The 14,510-nt window shown below is 38.1% G+C and overlaps 4 protein-coding genes across 5 annotated transcripts; 3 read left to right on the top strand and 1 right to left on the bottom strand.

Annotated features, from left to right (window-relative positions):
* Positions 1-1,793: 1,793 nt before the first annotated feature.
* On the top strand, positions 1,794-4,476 carry LOC124410554 (heat shock 70 kDa protein cognate 4). Its single transcript, XM_046889020.1, has 3 exons — positions 1,794-1,949; positions 2,108-2,321; positions 2,603-4,476. Exons 2-3 carry the CDS (start codon positions 2,117-2,119, stop codon positions 4,360-4,362), a joined length of 1,965 nt encoding a protein of 654 aa, XP_046744976.1. The 5' UTR covers positions 1,794-1,949; positions 2,108-2,116; the 3' UTR covers positions 4,363-4,476.
* A 940-nt stretch (positions 4,477-5,416) lies between these two features.
* Positions 5,417-9,878, bottom strand: LOC124410550 (RING finger protein 10). Its single transcript, XM_046889016.1, has 12 exons — positions 9,494-9,878; positions 9,064-9,239; positions 8,576-8,802; positions 8,149-8,239; positions 7,759-7,943; positions 7,457-7,652; positions 7,226-7,360; positions 6,860-7,082; positions 6,545-6,796; positions 6,223-6,397; positions 5,778-6,109; positions 5,417-5,661 (listed from the first exon to the last, which is right to left on the bottom strand). The coding sequence occupies exons 1-12, from the start codon at positions 9,561-9,563 to the stop codon at positions 5,564-5,566; spliced, it is 2,160 nt and encodes a 719-aa protein (XP_046744972.1). The 5' UTR covers positions 9,564-9,878; the 3' UTR covers positions 5,417-5,563.
* A 311-nt stretch (positions 9,879-10,189) lies between these two features.
* On the top strand, positions 10,190-13,704 carry LOC124410564 (beta-1,3-glucosyltransferase). 2 transcript variants are annotated; one of them, XM_046889041.1, is made up of 10 exons: positions 10,190-10,204; positions 10,409-10,497; positions 10,876-10,985; positions 11,096-11,278; positions 11,363-11,493; positions 11,629-11,809; positions 11,887-12,022; positions 12,139-12,286; positions 12,362-12,635; positions 12,709-13,704. In XM_046889041.1, the coding sequence occupies exons 2-10, from the start codon at positions 10,428-10,430 to the stop codon at positions 12,862-12,864; spliced, it is 1,389 nt and encodes a 462-aa protein (XP_046744997.1). In that variant the 5' UTR covers positions 10,190-10,204; positions 10,409-10,427; the 3' UTR covers positions 12,865-13,704. The 2 variants fall into 2 exon arrangements, with proteins under 2 accessions (XP_046744997.1, XP_046744996.1); XM_046889040.1 differs by lacking the exon at positions 10,190-10,204 and adding an exon at positions 10,229-10,243.
* LOC124410526 lies at positions 13,002-14,434 on the top strand. The gene is made up of 4 exons (XM_046888976.1): positions 13,002-13,007; positions 13,092-13,227; positions 13,492-13,595; positions 13,720-14,434. The coding sequence occupies exons 1-4, from the start codon at positions 13,002-13,004 to the stop codon at positions 14,431-14,433; spliced, it is 960 nt and encodes a 319-aa protein (XP_046744932.1). The 3' UTR covers position 14,434.
* Positions 14,435-14,510: the final 76 nt, after the last annotated feature.

Here is a 14,510-nt window from a genome sequence, read left to right as displayed (position 1 = left end):
CTCTCCAGTGTAACTCCATGAAAATGGTGCTTGTTGTATGTATGTAACAGTGGCGTAATTGGAAGGTTTTTAAGTAAAAATTATCGTATTTTTTTAACTATATTAAAATGCCGTTGATAATATACAAAATATATAAATTTTTGCTATCGTAACCGTATACTGCATCCAGTTTTCAATTTTCTTTATGATGTTCTGACCTCTCGTGTCGCATCTCCCACATGGCGCGAAAACTTGCATATTTGAATTTTTTTCTGAAATCAAAGTAGATCAAATTTCAATTGGTAAATTTTTTAGTGACGTATATAAATTTCATTACATAAATCTACACGAATATTTTCTTATGCATTAGTGACTTTAGTGACTTCGGTAAACCATAAGTATACTGTTCGTAAAGTTTCACATACAAGATCTCGTTTTATTTAAATTTTTTCTTCGATACTCAAAATTATTGTATATCGGCGTGCGATACTGTTACGTAATCGACATGGCATAAGTATATACATACAAATATAATACTTACATACAGATAGAGAGATAGGCAGTGGCATCGGTGGCATCACCACCCTTTTTACTCCATGGTCTCAATTCGGAGTGTCTCGAAATAAAATTCATCTATTTTAAACACGTATGAAGGAAACTTGCGCTACTACGTATAAACAAGCATACGATATAAACGTTAAATATAATTTGACCTAGAATTATGTTAATGACTTGCCAATTACCTATGAAATTTCTGAACTCTCAAATTTTTCGAACTAGAAAAATACATACCTATGCATACCTACATCTTAGAGCACATACAGTATATGCTCTAAGGCCTACATACAGTCGCGGGGGAAAGGGGTCTCATTTATTCGTCAGTGAACGCGAGAGCAGTGTTTCTTATGTTGACCAACGAATAAAGAGTCCTGTAATGAAACTTGCAAACTGCACGCCCGTCTTGTATGAGATAGTGAATATCTTACGAAGAGCGCGGTTCATGAATCGCACAGCCATTGACGTTCTCGCTACTTGTGACGTCACAGCGATCCCGCTGCGTAATGCTTCGTATTGCTTCCTTTGCTGTGATATCGCAATTTTGCCTTGTAAGGCGAGTACCATTTTTGGCAAATCGCATTACTAGGAACAGTAGAGCCGGGGTATTATTCACAGGCCTGTACATACACAGTTCATGTGATTATCCACAATTATCTTTACACACATTAGTATATGCGTCAGATAACGTTAGATACTCAGGCGGTCGAACGGAAAGCGAAAATTCAAGAAACCTCGGTCAACCTTCAACGTCAGGTTTAGGCGTCCTTATTTGAGTACTGGAAAATCATTTCCTGTTAGCAAATATTCCAATAAACAACTCAAGTTTAATTCATATCCTTGAGAGAAGAGTAACAGTAATTCTGAGGGTAGGGTTAGGATTTAAGTAAATTTCGTAAATTGGCCAATGGCATTAAATTCAAGGTACAATTCGGGGGTCACATCAAATCCTGCGACGCCATTAATCACGGATTACAAATTTACGGAAGTGTGCTAAATGATGAATAGACTCTAGATTCTTCTCCATGATTCGCGGCTTCAGTTTCCGGTCAAAAGAAAGTCCATGACATCAGAAAATAAAGACAAATTGACAAATTAGTCATTTATGTCTGGACTTTAAAAACATCAAACTTGTTATTGCAGATGTTTAATTTCATCTTGTTATCAATTTAATTCAAGTGATGGTAATAAGCTTATTCACGTATTACCAATCTTCTCTCCAATAGAATGTCATGGTGAACCTAATCTGGAGTCTCATTGGTCCACAACACTGACGCAGTGGGAGAACTTTCCAGAAGCGTCCTTCCGCCAAATAATATAACGGGCGAGGTTCCTGACTCGTCACTCACGTTGCGAATCGTTGTACGGAAAAGTTCTTCGAGCTCTAACCGCAGCTCCACACAAACGAAACAAAGGTAAGGCATCTAGAAAGTGTGTTTCTTCAAACTTCGCTGTCGTAATCGTGCAATATCACGTCTATACCTTGTCGCATCGATATTCTACGCAATCTATCTAGGCTTGGCGGTTAATTTTTCGTGAAATGGAAGGTAACGATTTTTGCTAATTTTTTCAGAACCCTAAAATGGCTAACGCACCCGCAGTTGGTATCGATCTTGGCACCACCTACTCCTGTGTAGGAGTTTTCCAACATGGAAAGGTGGAAATCATCGCCAATGACCAAGGAAATCGAACTACACCCAGTTATGTTGCCTTCACGGACACCGAGCGTCTCATCGGAGATGCCGCGAAAAACCAAGTCGCCATGAATCCCAACAACACAATTTTCGGTAATTACTTCACGTTTTTAATTCCAATAACCTTGCATACCACGACGTTTCATTGTGTAAGTTTTAAGTCCATTGAAACATTGAACAATATCTGAATATTCCTATTTGTCTCTGCTACGAATTTTTCATGTTTTACTGTAATGTTGCCGTATTATAGCAATCTATGGATCCCATAATAATTAAATTTTGTTTACAAATAAACCATAATTTTGTTCAACTCTTTATATCTGTAAAGTGATGCTTGTGGGATGGAAGGTGTCAAGTGTAATATTTTTCCATAGATGCCAAAAGACTGATTGGTCGCCGCTTTGAGGATCTCACGGTCCAAGCTGACATGAAACACTGGCCTTTCACCGTTGTCAGTGATGGTGGAAAACCCAAAATCGAAGTTCAATACAAAGGAGAGACGAAGACTTTCTTCCCAGAAGAAGTGAGCTCAATGGTCCTGGTTAAGATGAAGGAAACTGCCGAGGCATATCTTGGTAAAACCGTCACCAATGCCGTGATCACTGTTCCCGCCTATTTCAACGACTCGCAGCGTCAGGCAACCAAAGACTCTGGTACCATCTCAGGTCTGAACGTACTGCGAATTATCAATGAACCCACAGCAGCTGCCATTGCTTATGGACTCGACAAAAAAGCTGTTGGAGAACGCAATGTTCTCATTTTCGATCTTGGTGGCGGTACTTTTGACGTCTCCATCCTTACCATCGAGGATGGAATCTTCGAGGTCAAGTCTACTGCTGGTGATACTCACCTCGGTGGAGAAGACTTTGACAATCGCATGGTAAACCACTTTGTCCAAGAGTTCAAGCGAAAATACAAGAAAGATCTGACCCAGAACAAACGTGCTCTACGTCGACTCCGCACCGCATGTGAAAGAGCAAAGCGCACGCTATCCTCATCCACCCAGGCCAGCATTGAGATTGATTCTCTCTTTGAGGGAATTGATTTCTACACTTCCATCACGAGAGCTCGATTTGAAGAATTGTGTGCAGACCTCTTCCGTGGCACACTTGAGCCCGTGGAGAAGTCCCTTCGTGACGCCAAGATGGACAAGTCTCAGATTCACGACATTGTCCTAGTTGGTGGCTCCACTCGTATCCCTAAGATTCAAAAGCTTTTGCAGGACTTCTTCAATGGCAAGGAACTGAACAAATCCATCAACCCTGATGAAGCTGTAGCTTATGGAGCGGCCGTCCAAGCTGCCATTCTCCACGGAGATAAGTCAGAGGAAGTACAGGACCTTCTTCTCTTGGATGTTACTCCCCTTTCTCTTGGTATCGAAACTGCCGGTGGTGTCATGACTGCACTTATCAAGCGCAACACAACCATTCCAACTAAGCAAACACAAACCTTTACTACATATGCCGACAATCAGCCTGGTGTACTCATCCAAGTCTACGAAGGTGAGCGAGCAATGACTAAGGACAACAATTTACTTGGAAAGTTTGAGCTCAGCGGCATTCCACCGGCACCCCGAGGCGTTCCTCAAATCGAAGTAACATTCGACATTGATGCTAATGGTATCCTGAATGTATCTGCTGTCGACAAATCAACTGGTAAAGAAAATAAGATCACGATTACTAATGACAAGGGACGTTTGAGCAAAGAAGACATCGAAAGAATGGTCAATGAGGCAGAGAAGTATCGCAGTGAGGATGAGAAGCAGAAGGAAACTATCTCTGCTAAGAACGGCTTGGAGTCGTACTGCTTTAACATGAAGAGTACAGTAGAAGATGAAAAGCTCAAGGACAAGATCAGCGCAAGTGACAAACAGGTAGTCCTTGACAAGTGCAACGACATCATCAAATGGCTTGACGCCAACCAACTAGCTGACAAAGAAGAGTATGAGCATAAGCAGAAGGAACTGGAAGGCATCTGCAACCCAATTGTTACCAAGCTTTACCAAGGAGCTGGAGGTGTTCCAGGAGGCATGCCAGGTGGTTTCCCAGGAGCTGGTGGCGCTGCCCCAGGAGGCGCAGGAGCTGCACCAGGTGCTGGTGGCGCATCGGGACCTACGATTGAAGAGGTCGACTAAACCTTGTCACCCGGTAGCCTTCTCTACTGAAAACAGTTTTCATTTTGACACTGCCTTGAATCAGTCGTTTCCTGAAAACCCGATCATAAATAAATGAATAAATGAACATGCAAATCATGCTTTGTTAAATCAACATCCTTGCATCACCTGTAAAACAATCCTTTTCTTTTATCTTGTAGGTTATATAATTATTTATAGCAATTTAAAAAAAAAAAAAAAAACCTAGGTCGATCCTAAGCCTAATAGTGAGAAATTTCACGTAATTTGTATAGATCTGACATGTGACTAAATATTACATTATCCATAAGGACACATTCAAATTAATCTTTTAGCAAAAAAAGTATCGAAACAAGAACTTATGCAATTAGATTAGTACAGTTAAAGGCGATAGAAATAAATTTAATCAATTCAATATACATTACATCATGTGACCTTTTTCAAATTTTTAAGTAATTGACTTTACCAGCCAAAATTTTGAGCTCAAATTTGTTTTCTGAACTAACTAAAAAAGTATAAGAAAATCCTTCCATCTATTTTTAGATTATGGTAGTATAGGCTTGAAAAAAATTTCAACCTTCGATGAAAATGTACATGCAAAGAATCTGTTGAAAGAGATTCTGCCCACTGCTGGCAAAGATTCTTTGTGTATATACTTTCAGCGGAGGAGGCTGAAATTTTTTTCTCCAAAATCTATACTACCATAATCCAAAAATTGGTGAAAGGATTTTCTCATACTATAATTTACAACCGAAATTGAAAATTTCACCCAAGTCGCCCCTCAATTTCAAATGGCAAACTTTCTAATCTAATGCAATTTTTTTTCTTGCAGTTTGCCACTCAGTAGCGATAACATATCCTTGAGGTTTACAATTGCCACAATGTCGAATGATTTCCGATAAAGGGATGGAATTGATTTTGTACTAACGACATTTGTTAATCATTACTCGTTATTATGGGTAAAGAAAAAGTATTTTCATATATCCAAACCAAATGTAATCATATTTATGCGGACACAACAGTTACATAGAATAATCGATCATTTTTGTATGTTATATAAACAAAAATATAGGTATGTTGGTGCCATGATTTTCCGAAATCATATACATGCAGTTGAACCAAGGTCGATAATCCATCATAATAGCAAAACAATGCCAGGGAGAGACCGTCAAGAAGAGTATGCAATTAAATTCCATGGATGCAACTATGATGCACGAGCCATACTTGTGGCGAAAAGGACTGTTGCTTTTCCTTTCTTTTTCTTTTTCTTTCCAGAAGCACTGCCATGACTATCATTGCTTCCTGAAAAAAATCCAAACATCATCAGATTACCCTAAACGAAGAACTTGAGCTTCAAAAAATACACCATAATGCAATCGATATCTTTATTTCCAGATATATTTCAGCGTGTGACGCACCTGTAGGCTGCAGCTCTGTCTGTTCTAAGGCTGCTGCCAAAGCATCGCCAAAGCTTTGACTGTAGGATGGAGCTGGAGCATACCCTTCAACCTCTTCACTGTCTAAAATTGATGTAAGTGCAGCACCTCTTTGCTGAGGCCAATTACAGGCATACATTGGAGGCAAGTTGATTTTCGATGGACCTCGTGATCCAGTAGTACGTAACATCTCTGCAAAAGATGGTCCACTGTCATGAGCATCTGTAGTTGCTAAATCAATATTGAAAGACTGCATTGTTGGACTGCTTGCTACGCTGGACACCAGGGATTCCGGTGGTGATGAAATATTCAACCTGAAAAATACGATCGAGCTATTGGATTATTGGAGCATCAACAATTATAAACGTCTTATTAAGATACATATGTATGTGAATAAATCAACGATATTATTAATGCTCGTTATTACTCTGCAGATGGAGAATCTGGTTGCCATTGAGGAAAATGACGTCGAGACTCGATATGGACGTTCGGAGTTGGGTACTTTCCAATGCGCTTGTTCTCTTCTTCCATGATCTTTTTTTCCCTTTTCCGTTCTTCACGTTCATGACGCTGTCGTCGTTTCTTACGCGTCTCAAGTTGGTCTGCAATATCATGGAAGAATAATGTATCAGGTATGGGTACTTTAATGTCAATAAATTGTCTGCATGTTTCGATTTTCCGCGTTTATAACAAACATAATCAAGACGCACGTTATTTAATTCGATGACAAATTAATTTTGGGCTTTTACCATTGAAAACCGAAAGATTTGCTTTCGATATTATGGGAGGCTTTAGTTCAATCTCAGCAATCTCAAATTGGCAAGTTAAGGGCAGGTGGTAGAGGTAACGTAATCTGCGTCTCAGCTCTTCAGTCATACTACCAGCTTCTTTTTCCAGCAACTTTCCTGTTACAGTGGAAGGGCTATTCTCCAAACTACCGTATTGCAGCTCCAGCATTTTGACATTCATCGCATGCAGGTAAATGTGTTGCCCATCATCCGCTGGAACGAAACATCCACAATAGTCGGTATGTTCAATTATTTTAATTAAATTCACATCCTCACCTTGGTAGAAGTAAAAAAACTTCGGCAAAGCAGTTGGAGTTTGACATTCAGAGGTGGAATCCTGAGCACATGGTACGAGAATTTCTCCGGACTCACAAGCCCAATCTTTACTCAATTCCGATTCTTTTTCTCCAACTTCTACTGCATTTTCTGATTGAACTTCCTTGATATTCTCTTCTATTTTATTTTCTGTAGCTTCACAATCCAAACTACAATTATTTGCCTGTACAGAAAAAGTTAAGATGAGTGCAAATTGAATTTTAACTAATTATAATCGGAATTGTAGTAAATTATTTCTCATGAAGTGATTCAATTTTACTTTGAAAAACATATAAAGACTTCGAATTAGTTAGTCATGACACAGACCTTCTCAAAGAGCTGCTGTTCTCTTGTAGCCAATTCTCTGAGAGCTTGTTCAATAAAGCAATTTTCTGGAGACTCAAGATCTTCCGCTAGTTCAAGCTGGAGCTGAACACGTTCACAATCTATGATGTCTATAATCTATAAGAATGAAAAATCGTGGTTACATGCTTTTGGGAAACGAGCAAAATAAGTATGAAGTGTGTCACACAATTATTAGGAATTTGATAATGTTACCTTATTGGAATCGGCAAGCAACAACTTTGAGTAAATAATATTAGGGTCGTCTTGTAGTGTGAAAAATGTGGTTGGGGAAGATGCTTGAAAAGAATCGCCTACAGGAACTGCAAGCAATGATCCTCTTTCACGCCGCATCAAACGCAAAGTCACAGTATCGTCAACATTCCACGCTTTCTGTGTAACTTGTACAACACTGAAATTAAGGATGATTAAGTGAAGTTTGTATTCTGTCTGATAAAATTGTTTCATTCGGTAATTAATGAGGTAAAATTCAATAATCCAGGTACAAGATTGCACACCTTTTTAAGTCAGATTTGTGAATGGCTTCATAGCAAATGGGACACTTGCGCCAAGGCTTGTCAGACAGTGCTAAATAGTGGAGAATACATGCCCAACAGTATACATGACCGCAGCGAGTCATCTTTCCAGCAACAGGCATACATAAACAAATCGGACAAGACAAGACCTCCGAGCTGTGGACCCTCTGTGATCACATAAAGAAGTACACAAGTTGACTATCGGAACTAGTATTTTCCAGGACCAGTTACATTTTGAAAACTACTATAAACTACCATGATGACACTGGGTGGTTCACGAAATAGCTTGATTTGCCCTTGACCAGTGTCTCAAAAATTTAACAGTTCATTATAATGTAAATAGATGATACTAAAAAATAAGTAAAAACTTACAATTTGTTCAATTAAATTCCATTGAACTAGGATATCAGGATCTGCAAGATAAGCCGTATAATCACCTTTACTTTTCACGACAAACTGGCAGCTGGAAAGAGCAATATAAATAGGTGAAAATAATTGCAAGGCAAAGGGAATGGAGCTTAACGTGGTCTGATTTAAGGTAAAGCATTTTTACATACTATAATGAAAGATATCAACAATGAGCGCCTGTTCTTGCAAAAAAAAAATAAAAATACGACAATTCCTTTGTTGGTTTGCACTGTAGTATTTTCTCTCTAATATTAGACAAATATGTGAAATTATATATCAATGAAAGAACAGGGTGGCCACACACCTGGGAAATCTGAAAATGTCATTGAATTTTTTTGCCAAAACTTTGTGGCCATCTTGAAAAACAAACATTTTTGTTATTTATGCATACTTCGCTTGTAAAAACTGCTCCTTGTTGTATTTATGGCGTTGCACAGGTGGAAGCCAACGATTGCTATTCCGATTATACTTGTTGGCCAATCTGCCTACATTCCATGTGTTCGACACTCCGCGTATATCCCGCGGCTCATAGTGGAAATTTAACAGATGATTCAAATTCTGCTTCCTACTTCCTTGGACCATGACCGAGCCATATTCGGCAACATCTTCTTCCTCTACCTGTTGGATCAAATTCATTACGACGCTGTTACTAATTATTTTAAATGAATGTAAAGCGATAAACGTGTGTTGACAATGTTCCTTTGCGCAAGAAATTGATTGAGCATTGCACGAAATTGACTAACCAAATAGATAAGCGTTATCTGAGTAACCTTAACAGTGCCTGGAATTAATAATGCTGCTTCAGGGCAGATAAAGTTTTCATGTTATTTTGTAACTTTTTGAGGATGTTTAAAAGGATCAACTTCTTGTGTAACGGACCTTGGTATCCTCCTTTGAACCGCCATGATATTGTCCTTTAGGTTTCGGTCTCTTATCATAATTTTTTCCCTTCGGTGCATTGGATTTCCGAGATTGTTCATTTTTGGGCAAATTTGTAGCTCCTGTTGGTTCGCGCCTACGTGAGCTCCTTGGGAATAGTTTGCCGTTTACGATATCTGGGAAAAAGTTGCGGGACACGTTATGTAAATAAACTTGCGAATATCATGCAGACATGCATATATTTCTTCAAGTTGACGGTGAAGTGCTGAGTTTTTAGTCTATCGATTCAAAAATCATGTATACCTAAATACTGTGATGACTTAACAATAAAGGAGCGTGTCGTCACGTGACGTAAGCAATTATTGGCGGAAAGTGAGCAGGTGTGCATGTATGTATGTAACATGTAAGTCAGTGCTGCATTGAAACGCACCTTGGTTCTTTTTAGCATCACCAGCCGTCCCCTTGGCGGACGACTGTGGCAATCGTGATTTCTTTTCCATCGTTGAATCGGCCGTAGTTACGACCAAGTGTCTTATAGTTGGCAGAGATGTGGTCTCCTCCGTATGGAGAAACGTATCTTTGCTGCAGGCCCTTCATCTTTTCAATAAGCCATCTTCGACAGTTCCAAAGTATAAAATCTCCACAAAGGTGATACCAGATTTTCGTATGCGAAACTAAGGCGTTAAAGACTCGACACAAGAGTATACTTTTGAGGGAGAGATTTACCTCCCTGTCGCCGTAAACGACGATTTATGTCGCGATCCACCCCGATCACAACCTCGTCGCTATTATGGCGACAAAATGTCCAAGTGTCGGACAGTGTCGGAAACGGGAAGTCAGATGTCCGTCAAAGATTAGAAATATATTTTATTTTGCCTATGGAAGGAGGCGAAGAAGGAAAGAGGAAAATTCAGGAATAAATTGTCAGGAGCCATTCCGTTCATACATTTATATTTTTAACAACGCCTAAGCCTTGTGCGTTGCAGCGGTGATTTTTTAATCATTGCTGTTTTGATGCTAGCTCTGCGTGGGAAACTATTTGTGCAAAAATCCTGCCATCTATGAGCTGCTGCTAGTTCTAGCGGTGAAACCAAGGTCGCTAGATTATGCATGACACCTGATTACATCTGTAAACAAACAGGTATATTCACATGTAAACTCTGGTGAACACTAGTTCAAGGTGCAAAATAATACAAATTTGTATAATTTATTGATTTTCAACAATCAAATGACTCCATTCGTTATTTATATTATGCCATATTTGATTACATGTAGTGATATTGCCCTGTGCATGATTGCATTGTATTTCAAAATCAAAATTTAAAATTTATGTGTATATTTTCAGGAGGCATTACACATCAGGCATGCATTTTATTAAACTGGCAATACTTACTGCTTTTGCATTGGAAATTGTCTCGGTTGCAATTGCTTCAGGTATGCATTTGATAAAGAGTTTTCCACTGCTATGGAAAAGTACTAATTATATTTTGGAAAACTACGAGAAACGAGAGTTACTTTTAACAACTGTAGTTTGCTGGTCAACTAGGTTCAGCAACTAGAGAAGAAAATTCTCACATTAGCTACATTCCAGAATAATTAGTGACAGTACTCAAAGCAATCTGATATTTTTATTGCACGGCTGATTGTGAGTTGACGACTAGCTTGTCTCTTAACTTCTACATTTGCACTATTAGCAGCTCATTTTGCATAACACACCCTTTGTGTAATAACAATTAAGTCATACAAGTGTGAGGAAGGAGTGACTTCGCTCGATTATCTATTTCCTATAGAACATTCTTTTTCTCTTTACAGATGCAGCCAAGTTAGTTATTACAGTATCCAGTCAGTATCAGGGTTATCACACCGCTAAAGCATACAGGTTGCGCGACAATATCAAAGAACAAGCAAAGGATCTACAGGACGTATGTTCATACTAACTGCTAGGAAGTTTCATCAACCTCACTTCCTTTTTATTTGTTTCTAAATTAAGGACTTGTTCAAACAAACTGTATAATATTATCTACGATTTCAGGTCTCTGTCAATATTATTTTGACGCATGAGCTGAACTTAGCTAGCTCTTGGACCATTGGTAACATATTGCCTGATCTGATAAAAAATTTTGAACATTCACAATGGTACCTATTTTGCGAAATCAATACATTTATCAGGTTGAAACACCTGACAGATCTTTTAGGAAGCTTCAATTCCTCACAGGTACAAAAAGTTGGCAATTGTTTGATAAACTTAGTGTAGCATAGGTCCTTCTTATTTCCATTCATCTCACAATTATTTTTTCAGGACATCTGGCTGGGACATGCAGTTTATGATCACGAACCTACGATAATTCATCACTTTTCTGACCATACTAAAAAGTTCAAATACCCAAATCCATCGTCGGGAATTATTATTTCAGCACCACTCGTTAAAAAGTACATTCATTCAACAATATGCTCTGTCTCAAATATTTTCCATGCTACTTTTCATTGTATATAGATATATATAAGATTTTATATTAATATGAGGAAACGAGAATAATTTTTAGTTGTCTAATTTTATGTCAAAAGATTAGCACAAAGAGTTGCCAACGGTGAAAAACCAGAAGGAGAATTTTCCATAGACGCTGCTTATGAATTTGCTACATTTGTTTGGGATAATGGAAAGGGAACTAGGCTGATACACGCTCCTGAACTCTGCGTAGTCTCTGACGACACTTGCGCTACATATCCTCAGCATTTTCACCCTTGTGTAAGAGTCTGAAATGTTAAAATTTTCTGATAAAAATATAATATTGAGATTCTCGCTAAAACTTGAAAGCATTTCAGGGCCAATCGGTATCTGTACAGAAGTTATATGTTGCCGTCAAAACTTGCAGTAAATTTCACGTGCAAAGAATTTCAGTTATCAAGGAAACATGGACTAAACATGCCGCCAACATCGGATTTTATAGTGACAAAGCAGGTGTGAGGACTTACCATCTGATGCTTTGCATTTTCTTGTCATATTCAATGTGCACTAAATTGACAACATTTGACACTGACCGTTACTTTGAGTAATTTTATTTTTTTTCAGAACAGATCACAATTTACCCGAAGCTATAATTACTCCGAATACCACGCAAGGGCACTGTGCTAAAACTTACTCAATTTTGAAACATAGCAATGAAATTTTGAAGAGTAAAAAATTGGATTGGTTGGTTATAACTGATGACGATACAATCTTAGGGTAAGTATTTTATCTTTGACAGAGACTCTTATTTCAATGTGTGGGAAATTTGGAATTATCGTTAAATATTAACAGCTTGGGAAAGTTGTTGCAATTGCTGACTTGCTACAATCCGTCCGATCCTGTAGCTTTGGGTGAAAGATATGGTTTTCGTTTATGGAAAAATGGTGGATACAACTACTTGACTGGTGGAGCGGGTTTGGTTCTATCTGCTAATCTAGTCCAGAAATTGATAGAACCAGGCTTTTGTAGCTGTCCATCACCGTCCACTCCTGATGACATGTTTCTCTTTGGAGTATGCCTTAAACGTCTGGGTACAGAGCCCACACATTTACCACATTTCCATCAGGTGCGTTGATAGTAGAATAAGTAGTATTCGTTAGCTTTACTCATTCCAGTTTAATAAAATACCATTGTTTCAGGCCAGGCCAGATGATTATCCAAAAGTATATCTCGCATCACAAGAACCAGTATCGTTTCACAAATTTTGGCAAGTTGATCCCAAACAAGTGTATCATGAGTGGTTCGCTGAAGAAGATGCATATCTCTCGCCACCTATTCAGCATACGGAACTTTGATTTTCCTCAAAAATGCAACGAGACGTGTTTGCTTTAACAGAATTAAAACTTTTTCAAATGCAGCAAGAGAGGGAGAGCGAGAGCGAGAGAGAGAACCTTTAATATAATTTATATAACAGATTGGTAAAACATAGAAGATGTCAGTCTGCGAATGGTTTTTCTAAGCTCCATGTCGCTTGCAATTCTAATCAGCCATTATAAGCTAAGAAATTCGTACTAATGCGCAGAATGCAAATGATGCAACCCCAAGACGAGACGCTCTTATATTTTATTTGTACATAAGTACTCCAGACAAATGTAATCATGATAATAGCTGGTTTTATTCAACCACTGATTGCTCGTCCTTGCAACTAATAATGAGAGGTTTGCAGTTTTCCTACAAAATACGCTTATCACATGTCTGTTGATATGTGTGATCATTACAGAATTTAGATTCAGTTATAGCTCTTAAAATGAGGGGTGTATCGTATGATATGTAATCATTGTTGTTTTTATATTTGAGTTGTATAGGTATAAATATGCGTGCGGCAACTGTCATACACAAACATTACTCGTATGCACCAGAGGATAACTGAATGTCGTCATTCATATACATCTGACAAATATTATTAAACTTATTCAAATCAGGATTAATAATGCAGAGATTAGAAGAGACAGAGATTGAAAAATTTTATGACAAGTATACAAATATAAATAAGTACTTACTCAGGGCAGTCGGCTTGTGGCCTCAGGTGAGTAAAGTGCAACAGTAAATAATATGTCAGGCTAATGAACCAGTGAGCATCAAATCAATGTATATTTTTGAAATAAGGTCCTGTGAATAATAAATTGTATTCCTAACTTGCGATTTTGTATATTCAGGTCGAAGGGAAGGTTGATTCGTTTTGGAGACGTGCTCTAACAACATTTTATATTTTTGTTCTTCTCAGTCTTACCTTGACTCAATTCTACCACGTCTACCTAATTTGGGGAAATTTCTCTGATTGCCTGGAAATATTGTGTAATACGACAACGTCTCTTCTTATAGTTCACAAGGCAGTTATATTTTTTTCCAAGCAACATATTATTCTTGATTTTGAAGCGCAGGGTAGAAAAATGTGGATTGCAGAATTTCGGGACCCGGCCAACACAGATGCCATGATCAGTGCAGCAAAAATGGCACACAAGCTCACTTACATATTTCTGAGTATTGTAATATTTACAATAGCTAATTTTTTTCTCGCACCTGCCATTTCCATTTTCTATCAATGGAAATCAGGAAAACCACCAACGGAGTTTGTCTATTTCCTTCCATACCTTGTTAAATTGCCTTTAGATTTGAATAACTATGTACAACATGCTATTGCATATGTGCCGATAACAATATGTTCAGTTTCCTTGATTTTTTACATATCTGGAATCGACGCGTTTTATTGCCTAGCAATTCAGCACCTAGTACTACATTTGCAGCTTTTACAACGTGCTTTGATTAAATTACGATTAAGAAACCTTGATAAGAAGGATCAAACAAAGCTGGCACTGGATTATTTACGTTTATGTGTGGAAAAACATCGAGCTATCATCAAGTAAGATCGTTGTTTTTGTGATAAATGATTTAGTGTGTTGTAAATAATGGTCATGTCATCTCAATCTTCATATTTTTTTTT

Source organism: Diprion similis, chromosome 9, assembly GCF_021155765.1.
Source record: "Diprion similis isolate iyDipSimi1 chromosome 9, iyDipSimi1.1, whole genome shotgun sequence".
In the NCBI taxonomy this organism is placed as follows: Eukaryota; Metazoa; Arthropoda; class Insecta; order Hymenoptera; family Diprionidae; genus Diprion; species Diprion similis.
The sequence above is the reverse complement of the archived record's forward strand: the minus strand, read 5'-3'. Positions and strand labels throughout refer to the sequence as shown.